General features: G+C 35.1%; 1 protein-coding gene across 1 annotated transcript; it reads left to right on the forward strand.

Moving 5' to 3' along the window:
* The first annotated feature begins 1,801 nt into the window (after window positions 1-1,801).
* On the forward strand, window positions 1,802-8,997 carry LOC114942038 (transcription factor HES-4-B). Its single transcript, XM_029317308.2, has 5 exons — window positions 1,802-2,125; window positions 2,845-2,930; window positions 3,978-4,067; window positions 6,269-6,544; window positions 7,364-8,997. Exons 2-5 carry the CDS (start codon window positions 2,877-2,879, stop codon window positions 7,787-7,789), a joined length of 846 nt encoding a protein of 281 aa, XP_029173141.1. The 5' UTR covers window positions 1,802-2,125; window positions 2,845-2,876; the 3' UTR covers window positions 7,790-8,997.
* The last annotated feature ends 2,737 nt before the right edge of the window (window positions 8,998-11,734 follow it).

Genomic DNA, 11,734 nt, shown 5'->3' on the forward strand with positions numbered 1-11,734 from the left:
ATCTGGCAGGCTCCAGTACACATAGATAATCTTAATGAGTTTAGCTTATCATATTGAATGAGGCCGCCGAAATCCTGAGGATGCGACGTATATCTTGAAGTCTCAACAATGATGCCTTTTCAACGTGAGGTTGAACCACGATTGACGCTCATTGATGACATATCATTCTTAATTACTGATTACGAAACGACACAAGTGTGATAAAGTGCATCATAGCAAGCGCTAATTTTAAACAATTTATCTGGAGTATCTGGAACTTTTTCATAAGTCTAGCCTTTCGTTTCTTCGTAGATAATCCTCTGCTTATTTTATATCTTATTACTTTTTTATCGATTTATATTGATACTTAAATATATTGATATAATTCTTCTCGCGAATTATCGTCGCTTAATTGTTAGTACAATTTGCGAATTTTAGATTTCTCCCTCTATCTCAATATCCTGATTAAGGGTGGCATTTTTTGCACAATAAAACCGGTTGCGTTCATAGCCGCATTAAGACAACGAATTAGATGCTAATAAAGACATTATTGCGACGGGCTATTTTGTAATTTCGACATGCGATAATTTTAGAGACGCAAGACGTAATTATAGTCAACGATTCATTTGGATTCACGCTATCGTGGCAAGCAAGTATTACTTTCTATAATATTTTCGCCGCATATACAATGTTTACGACGGTGGTTTTTGCTTTATATTAATTAGCAGTGTACGCGATTGATGAAAAAGGAGACATTATATGCCTATATAGCCGGTGAAGCGGAGGCATGAGACTTGAAAATGATCTAGACATGGTAATTACAGTTCAATGTTGAAGTTTTACGGAATTATTATTCAAATTTTACGTTCAAAGAATTTAATATACGATCGCAGGAACTCGGGGAAAGCCATGCGAGAGAAATTACAACATGCAATACGATCGTCGTTTCCTTGCGCCATTTCCCTAATTACAACTTACTGTGCACAGAGTTTTTCGCGTCTTCCCAGTATTAATAAATTTATGGCAGAAAGGACAAAGTTGGGGAGGGTTTTATCAGCAGATCTTGCACAGTCACAAATATCTCTCGGAAGAAGAAATAAGAAACATTGACGAATGCAACACGATCGCGTTACACAGAAGCGCCAAACGTGCCACGGTTATAATCCCGGCTCATTATCGACGGATATGTGGTAATGGCATTCTGATTGAACGTTGCTTGCTTTCACTGAATGCGATGGCTCGTGTTACCGCGAACGCATTGCGAACTCGGCACGGTTGCTAATATTTTGTAAACAAATTCGACGCGAGTGTGTGCTACAGGCGCGCGTGTAAAATTGGTAATCCAATCTTATTTGCCACGCATGGTATTAATTATCGCGTAACTTAACCAGTAATTGCTAACTGCTCTTATATTCGCGGTATATCGCAACCGACCGGTAAACAAGCTCGAAGTTAACTAATTAGCGACAATTGTGGAAAGAGTAAATATTATTTTTTTTGTGATCTATTATGTGAAAGAGCATAAAATGTGAAAATTTTTCTAATATTTAAGACTGACAAAATTTCATCACGATTTTTGTAGTAAAATTTGACAGAATAGATTTGTCAATATTGACTCTAATTATTCTAACACGGAGGGAGAGTCGCTCCTGTGTTTTGTTAGCCCTTCGATACGTCGGTTAAGATTGTGTGTGTGCAACACCGTGAAACATTTGGAGCGACCTTCCTATCCAAAGTAGCTTCTCCGGAGGGTTCCAAGCTGGGTGAGGGTAGCCTGTGTCGGAATGGCAGCGGAGAGCATCGAGTCAGTTGGTGTAGAGACTCCACCAAGTGCACCCGCTTCTGTGTTTAATGTACGGTACCCGAGTCGACCTGTCAATTCGCTCGGCGTGTCGTCGATATATACACGTTCTTCGCTATTTTATTTATTTAAATCTTGATACGTGAAATGTAAAATGTCGCGTCGAGACGCTGTGAGACAAATTGACTCGTGTTGTAATTGGATTGTTTGAAGAAAATCGATATTGCGCGCTGCATCGTTTCTATGCGATTAATTATTTTATAGCTTTTATTTACAAATGTAATTTTCGACATTCTATATGACGACTATTACAGACTGCTGTTGGAATTACCAGTTTTGAAAAAGGTACATTTTTTATTTACATTTTTTAATCTTTGAATTGTGTAGCATTTCTTTTTGTTATATCTTTCATACAAATTTTTTATTTTAAAGTAATTACCTTCTTTTTAGCTTTTCGAAAGGCTAATTTTTCACAAATAAAATTTCTTAAAGTGCAACTAGTATCTTTATATCAGTTATAATATTGATTTTAGAGACGAGTATTTTGCACAGTTAAAATGTGAATGAAATTTTCAGCGTCGGCTTTCATTCCGGTTTATTTTGACGGCTTTCTAATATGCAATTAATGACATTCATATTTTATGTATTATGTTCATCAAATAAGTTTATTAATTGTTGACAATTTTTATCATTTATTTTATCGTGAAATATGTCCGGTTTAATTAGACATATTTAGCTTCGTCGATGATTGTAATTGTTTAGTTATATGTTCAAATATTAAATTATTTATTTTTATATGATTAATTATACATATAGGTTATTAAGAAAGAAGAACTTAATGGAATTTAAAAAATATTATTTATATTAATTATAATATTTACTGAATTGATCAAATAGAAGAACTATTCTCGCCTATTTGTATTTTTTAATATTTTTGACATTATTTATTTGCAAATTATTATGTATTTATTATAATAATTAATCCTGCTCTTATTATCGTGATTTGATATGAAAGAGATCGCTCTTTCTCTTTTATTTATTTTATTTATTAATTATTTTTACAGTCTTTTGGTTCCATGTCTTCCCCATACCTGCAATGATGTCGTACGATTATCCTCATCCAGTCTCGAGAACATATCAATACAAAAAGGTATCGCAATCAATACACACAGTTAAGGTTGAATAATTAACCGCAAAAACATTACGTTCTCTTCATACAATCATATTATGAATTAAAAGAAATATATTTACACATGACGACACGTGGCCTGAAAAACTTGTTATTTATTTATATGTATATGTAGTCCACCAGCGATTGTGTAACAAGTTTGCATAGTTGCGTACCACGTGTTTCATTTCGAGCCAAAGTTCGCATTTATTAATCACTGGTGACATATACAGAAATTTTTTTTGTTAGCGCTCGATGATTATTTATCGTTGCGGTTTGGTGACTGCTAATTAACTTTGTGTTATGTGGTAACATTGATACAATGATAAAATTGCAAAGTTTTAAACATAAATGTATGTAGAATGTATAAAAATTTAAACGTACTCTTTTACGATTTTAATTCTCACGATACTCGGCATATTTGACATATTGATATTCAGGTATTCGCTGTATAATTGACCAAGTCTTTAAATTAAGCTTTAAATCACGCTTTTTTAATTCTCTCGCATTTTAACGCATATCAAGATTTTATTCTTTTTTGACGATCATTCAACAGCTGGCATCGCACGGTATAAATTTATATTTTTTTTCTCGCGGTCTAACCGATAAGGAATCGATGCGAGTCGCTAATTAATATTTTAAATCGCGGATACCAGTCGCTAATTAATATTAAATCATTGCTCGGCTATCTCGGCGCTGCGCGGCAAGATAAAGAGACTTTATTTCTGACATGTCGCTGTCCATTTTATAAATCGAGAATTCCTTTCGTGAATTAATACGGAAATATAGAACACGCTAAAGGAATTGCTCGGTCTTTTTCGATTATCACTTACGCGCTCCTGTCATTTTGACGTTCAATTCCCGCCTTCGGGTTCTGACTACATCGTAAATCAACGATTGACGATCGAACACACGCGCTAAGAGATGTAATATCGCAATGCCGAAGTTTCTGCATGATCGGTGTGCGAACGCTCGACGCAGCTGTCGCGGAATATTGATTAATAAAATATAACGTGTGTTCAACACCAGATAACGAAGCCGCTTTTGGAGAGGAAAAGGCGAGCGCGTATAAATCGTTGCCTCGATGAACTTAAGGATCTCATGGTGGACGCTTTAGAGGTAGGAGGTATTGCTTTTTACATAATATTTCGTTTTTTTTTAAAATAAAAATTACATATTAATAATATATAATAATATGCAGAATAAAATTTTATTCCATTCTGCAGCTAGGAAATATAAACTAAAATAGAATTAAATAAAATGTTAAATAGGTATAGAGCAACCTTTTTTATTCTCAGCCACTCTCTTTGGTATTTCATCTAAAACATATTGCTGCAAATGAATGCTCAAGACGTACTGGTAGATGTGATAACAGTACACAGCTTTATGCATTATGTTTGCAACTTTTTTGCAAGTGATTAGTTCTCGCTGCGCGATGTTCCGCGATCTATATTTTTTTTCTCACGGTCGAGATAAATTATTGTTTAACGGCGAGAAGAAGTGGCCGAGAAGCATTTCCGAACGCAGCAATCTCGGGTATCGATACGTAGCCCTGGTTCAACGAGCACGTGCTATGCTTTTTCTCCTCACACGTCCCGCACGAACCTTCCCGCGTTTCTTGCTCGACTCCACCGACTCTATTTATGATATCCCCGAGTGCTTCCCTTCGCGCGTCACCGCTCCCTGCTGCAATTTTACGGATCGCGCCTAGCAGGAAACGCATTCTCCGGCCGCAACTACGCGTGCAGGCGATTTTGCTTTTAAATATTCTCTCAGATATCGTGGGAACCTGCACCCGGTGAACCAGTGTCAACAAAATGATATTCAGTGCTCAGCCATGCGGATCGCGTAACACACGCTTTATTAGGTGAAGTGCGTAGGTGACTCTTAAATGTCTTCAATATCGCTACCGTTTTATTTTTATTGCAATCTAACGTTGCTCATATATTTTATGTCGCACGTTTAAATGCCATCATACGATTTTTATCCCGTTGCGACTTCCGGATAGGCGCGAGAAGAATTGCGCGGACTTATTTAGCGAATGTGAGAAACGACAAGCCTGAACTCTTACTTCCAGAGTTCTCTCTTTATTGCAACAATTTTCCGAGTTTTATTTTACAAAATTATTATACTCATTTAAAGCAACTCGTAAAATGACAATTTTATTTTCGCTCATTTCTATCCTACTGTATATGACTTACAGCTACTATTCTCGTCAGCATTAAACGCGAATTTAATATCAAAATTAAAATTCCAAATTGTATGGTCACGTTTACCGTTAAAGGTGCGAAAGGTGAGAAACACATGGGGCTTGAATTTTAAGAAAGAAATTCTACCTCGAACATCGGCGCACAAACCGATAAAGGCGCATAAAAGAGCGCTTATAATGCGTTTCCTGTACATTACATCTTAAGTGGCATTCCCCTACAATGTGCTTCGCCATTGATGGTAATTTGTCGATACCGTCTTTCCGCGCGAAACGATCGCGCGCGAAACTTACGTCGGCCATCGTTGCCATTGTACGCGTAATTCGCTGAATCAGCGTGAAAGGCACCGTTGATTTCACCATGCTAATTTTCCAAACGGCACATTACCCGGTCCAATCGGCACGTTTCGTACGGCTTAATGTCCGCCGACCGGATGCTATTCTTCTTCTTCTCGCGAAACGTCGCGGATCGTCGAGCATCAGGCTTCCGATGTGATCAGGCGGTCTACGATATCCTTTTAATGAGCATTCGTTCTTTTTTTTTTTTTTTCTAATGAGAGAACATCCTGCGAATCGGATGTGACATAAAATAAACTGCCCCGTAAGCGTCGCGAACAGGTAACGACAGCATTTTAGTAGCAATTTCTTCTAGTCCGAAAAACACGACGTTCTCTTCTTCGTGGAATCGTTTCACGATACTTAGTGCCGACGAGACTAATCCGGGAGGAACGGAAGCATTAACTTCCGTAGAAAGGCGCGAAATTATACAATCAACAAGCCGACAAAGTATAATGACACTGTGCGCTTCGTACATTTTTCATACAGTTAAAAAAATAGAATAGAAGATGAAAAAAAATATCAGACTTTTTATAATATTTAATCGCCGACACTTAATCATGTTGCTAAAATGTCAGGATTAATATATTGATTATATTTTTTATTCCTTGGCGTTTGATATTGCTTTCCTATAATGATGGCGAATTTTTTTTCAATTTAATTTAATATCACTTTTAATATATTATTTAATTTAATATTACTTTCAATTTTTTTGTTCAATATTACTAATTTTTTTTTAATTCACGGAAGAAATGATAAATCTGACAATGGTTCGCAGACCGAAGGCGAGAACATTAGCAAGCTGGAGAAGGCGGATATCCTCGAGCTGACGGTGCGTCATCTGCAGAAGCTGCAGGCCTCGCGGCCCGCCGGACTGTCGACGTCGATTGCGAACGGCGACGAAATTTCCGCAGAGAGCCGCTGGCAGTCCGGCTTCGGACATTGCGCGGCGGAGGCCTGCAGATTTCTCTCGTCGCTTCCAGGTGAAGCCGCGGAGAGGCTGGCGAGACACCTCGCAGCTGGCCTTCAAACGAGCCGGCAAACAAATTCATCGGTAATTATCGGTTCGATCTGTAATTAGTGAGCGACATATAGTACGCGAAGAAAGAGAGAGAGAGATATAGACTGGTAATGAGGCGAAAGTTTTTTGGGAGCGAGAGAGCGGATATATCATCCACCGATTATGTTTCGCACATTTGCACGATTTACGATACCGTTCGTTCACCCGCGTTCGAGACGCGCAAGATTTTCGAGAATAAAGTAAGATTTGTGAATGAATTGTCTCATATATGCGTTGAATTTATATTGTCACATAGACTTATGAGAAGGCGCCACAACGTGCAATTTAACGCAATTATTTTCAATATACGTATATACTTTATTGCTGCGACTGAAAATTAAAAAGCGAAAATTATACATGCAGCAATGATTGTTATAATTAATATCCAATTAATTATTATTTATAAGTTTTGAGAGTTGATGTATTCTCTTTTCACTTTGTACAGTTTTTTTATCTTTTCACCTGAATTGTGAATCACTACATAGTTGATTATACACATGTTTCGCGCTACTATATCATCATCTCTTTTAATCTCGCGTTTTTATTATACATATTTATTATATATAATTTTGCAATTTTTCGCGATTCCGCTTTAAATAAAGAAATCTGTGTGATATGGAAATTACAATCGCTCTCTCGAAATCTAGAAAAAGGATAAAAATAATGATCTTATGTGTGTTTCTCGCGGAACTATGCTTAAAAAATAAGTAAAACAATATTATCGCGATCGAGCCGCGAGAGATTAGCGCGAGATTTATGATCGCGAAGTGTTAATGACCTTCGTAATGACGACAAAAAACGTGTTCTCTTCAGCCGAAAGCCAACCTGTTATCGCCTACCCTGGCCAATCTGGATCGCATCGCTAACGTTGTCGCACCTTGTCCCATCGCCACCTCCGGCAAAATTGACTCGGCGATACTTCCTGCAAGCGTGTCCTCGCCGGAGATAAAATCCCAGCCTCGCGCTGATAAAGCTGTCGAGATCGGCGACGCGAGCGTGTCAACGACAACCTGTGTTTCTTCCACATCTCGGTGTCGGGCGACGACGTCACTCGTTAACGAGAAGTTAACGGTAAATTGCAGACCGAAGAGTTTGAGGGATCGACGGCCAACGACAACAATGACGGCGACAACGATGAGGAACAAAACGAATGACCCGCAAGACATTAACGTCGATGACGATGAAGAAATCGATGTCGAACGCGTGGACGAACGCGACCCGATGTGGCGACCATGGTAGCGCATTTTGTAATGAGCGGCCGATGAGATGCATTCCCTATTCAGAGACTGCTTTTGACAACGTACCGTTATTCATCTCATTTGTATATACTTTCAAGTTGTCGGAGTTGATTTTTTTCTTGGAAAAAAAATGTTAAGGCATCGATTATGTTTCAGGTTTATTATCAATATTTGACAGTAGAAGCGGTCGAATTAACAGATGTTTATTATTTACTTAATTGCAGGTTTATATGTTATTTGAACGATATTTTAATTTAGAATTACATTTAATTAAAAGGTAGGTCTGATGTGTTATAGATTATATAAAAATGTAATATTTTTAGTAGATTGCAGTTAGAAGTTAGAAGTTATGAAGCATAGAAGATGAGAACAAATATTAGAAATAATAGAGGAAAAGGAAATTTAGATGTTTAAAGTTCCATTTTTATTCTCTTTGACAGATACCTTATTTAAATTTAAATTTTTTATTTTAATTCTTTTTTTATAATTTTATATTAAAAAGTATAAATTTATTATTGACGAATTTTATTCAATGATATATCACTTTACACATTAAATACTGGTTGCAATATACATATCATATACATATCATACCAAGACGGAATGATAATCATCGGTGATGAGTATCATAGGTATCATAAAATTATGTAATATTAGTAGTCTTATTTTTATGTTACTTTGGTACTTGGCTTTAAATTGTAGATGATATAGTTTTATCTTTATATCTTTAGAAATTTAGATTATTATTTACAAATAGACTTGTGATATGTTAAAGCGAATTTTTATTGTTTAATATACTAAAAGATACAAATATTTATATATAAATAATCCATATTTTGACGCACTATATTTCTACTATAAATTAAATACACTTTTATTCTAATTATAATATATCGCACAACTTCAGATTTGTCATTTCAAATGTATATCTTTATTATCTTGACGTATGTAAGGAGAGTGTTATAATTATTTTTAGGTATAGTTTATTCACACATATATAATTCTATTAGAAAAATATGTTGCCGTATAATTATATTTACATTAATTTACATTTTGATGTTAATTATGTATACTTTGTGCGTGATTAAACTGTGATAGCGATAAGAATACATTCAATATTTGGCATACAGCCTGAACAATTTTTGATAAGACATAAATCTAGAAAAATATTTGCATCTGATTTATAAATAAATTATAAACTTTAATAAATTTATTTGTTTATACATTATTTTCCTATTCGAATAAACCTTTCTGACTCATATAAAACTTTCATATTTAAATACATCATTTATACATTACTAATAAATTTGTTGAATGTGCACAATGCTGCAATGTGCACATCTGTCATCAATATGTCATTATAGTCATTAGAAATATTTTTCGAAAGAAAACATAGAAGAATAATAAAATAAAATAAAATAAAGAGTAATATCTTTGTTAGTTTAAAAGTTTGTTGTAAAATAAATAAATTAATCTTTAATCAATTAATAGCTTTTTTGAAAAGATATTGTAAAAGAATAATTGTCTATTATTCGGAAAAATTAGTGTTTTGATTATATGATTAAAGATCGTTATATCTTTTCATGACCAATTTAAATCTTTACATCTTACACATCTTATTACATCTCTGTTACATGGAAGATATTCCTGTTGCCATCTGTGAAAATATCTTGTAACTTAAAGAAGAAATAAGAGGTATGTCTTAAAATATTTTCTGCATTTTATAAACGCAAAGAAAAATTATTTTATAACTATTTTATATAACATAGTTTATGTTTCTGCGTTAAGTTTTGTATAATATTTTAATTATAATAGCATAATTTTTTTATTCTTCTCAAAAGATAATTTATGTTGAATTGTTTCCATGGTAAGGTTCGCTTAGTATCCCTCAAGATCATATCTTCAGCTGTATTTATCGTGAGTCGATGTTATCCTCTATAATTTTACAAAATGCAAAGTGCGACAAATTTTTTTCTATTTCGAAAATAATTCTCTAAAATTATAATTTGTCATATATTTGTAAATCTTTTTCCATTAGATTTTCAATATTATATTTACCAACAGGCGTCATTACATCGACTGTTGTTAACTTGTATAGATGTATATTGTTTAAATTCAAATTTAACATAACATTACATTTTACATAAAAATTTAAAAATAATATAATTTAATAATTATATAATAAATTATATCTTTGTAATACAAAAAGCAAAATTGATTATTATTAGAAACTAAAAACTATTTCTTTTCTCTCTCAATTTTATTAAAACAAAATTTTTACAAAAATATTGTCATATATAGTTATAAAAAATAAATAATTTTGAACGTTATTCGTAGTACTATAAATATTTTTAAGACTAGGCATATCACTATTGACCACACGCAGGTAGAAAAGACTACGGTTTTTAGAGCAGAGAAGAATTTGACGACCGTTGCATCGGACCCATTCAGTTGGGGACATATGGTTTGCCAACAAACGCTTTTCGTTGACTATTATTGTGGTCAGAATGGCGACACGTTTGTCGGTTGCCGACGTTTCTTCTGTGAAAAAAATGGCGGTATATTTATAAAGCTTTGCCACTGTGCCGACACTATTGTGGTGACCACGATTTAAGTGGTTTCTTGATGCCAACTCAGTGATATAAGTGACATTAACCATGAGAAAAATATGATACAACTTTTCCGGTTTTCGCTTTCTTGTGTAAACGAATTTGAGAAGATTAGTGGAAATGCAGATTTTAGCCTTAGGATTATCTGAAATCTACATTTTTTCCTTTCCTACAAAATTGTTTTAATAATTATATATAAAAAGATAAATGAATATTTTTCTTTCTTTATTATATTTTTATTTTTTAGTATGCAAAACTTAACAAATTGAAAATAATTACGAATTTTATTTCAGTATAAATTGGAAATTTATTTTCAATCAACTTTATCTTAGAAAAATTCTTACTGATTACCGTCATATTAAAAAATTGTCTTCTTAAAATTCCTAGAAAATACTGAGGAAATCCTGATCTAAACGACGATCTTATCAGATACATCGAACGCATCCTTCGCGGAACTGGACGACGTTAATATCTCAATCGCGCGAAACGATTTTCATCGGGTGGGAAAGAGTTATACGTTGCAATAGTGGTCGATAATATTCCCAGCGAGCATTTTTATTTCGTCGATCAGGTATATAGGCGTACGTATACGATATGTACGTGAAGTCGTCAGGAAAGCGCTGCAGCCATTACGACTCTTACCGTGGCGGTTCGCGCGGCGCGTCAAAGAACGCTCATTAAATGCTGGCAATTAACTGCGGGCCAAGTCCCGGGGCCCGAGCCTCTCGCTTTCCCGTTCTCCTTCTCGCTCGGTCCCTATCGAGGCCTCGCGTTGCTGGTACCCGGTGGTGGTGATGATGGTGGTGGTGGCAAGTCGAAGCTCAGGTGTAAATGCGAACCCCGACTCGAGTCGGACCCACGCGCTTTAATGGGCTTTGCCAACAAGAACGATCGGCATGCGACCCATCTATCACCCCGCGAGCTGTTATTTAATGGTTTGCATCCTGCTTCGGTCCCTCCATCGTCTTATGGTAGTGATGTAGCCTCGCGCGGATATAGATATATACATTTCCTCGGCTCTCGCCGTGGGCACATGTGGAACTGCGGATTATATTAACTTATTAACTTATCGATGCGCATCAGCGATCTGTCAGAGATCGGTTGTATCGTTGAATGTAAGATTTCACTTAGCCGCGCATTTCTCATCTTCGAAATTCTCGAAATTCTCTTTTAGGTATCTTGAAATCTCGAAATAATTTAGAAGATTAATTGTAGCACGGCGTATTTTTACGCATTTATTTATTATAAAAATATATATATCATCTTTTTAGCCTTATAAAATTTAGAGTAGTAATTTGTGGCTTTGATGTTCAGTATTACACATTTACATTACATAA

Source organism: Nylanderia fulva, unplaced genomic scaffold, assembly GCF_048542155.1.
Source record: "Nylanderia fulva isolate GAGA-0341 unplaced genomic scaffold, ASM4854215v1 Scaffold5, whole genome shotgun sequence".
Classification (NCBI taxonomy): domain Eukaryota; kingdom Metazoa; phylum Arthropoda; class Insecta; order Hymenoptera; family Formicidae; genus Nylanderia; species Nylanderia fulva.

Excerpts from the sequence above, each read along its gene's own strand:
- LOC114942038 (XM_029317308.2), top strand. The coding sequence starts at position 2,877 with ATGATGTCGTACGATTATCCTCATCCAGTCTCGAGAACATATCAATAC. Across the intron at positions 2,931-3,977 it reads GAACATATCAATACAAAAAG|ATAACGAAGCCGCTTTTGGA; the intron begins GTATCGCAATCA and ends GTTCAACACCAG. Across the intron at positions 6,545-7,363 it reads GCCGGCAAACAAATTCATCG|CCGAAAGCCAACCTGTTATC; the intron begins GTAATTATCGGT and ends TGTTCTCTTCAG.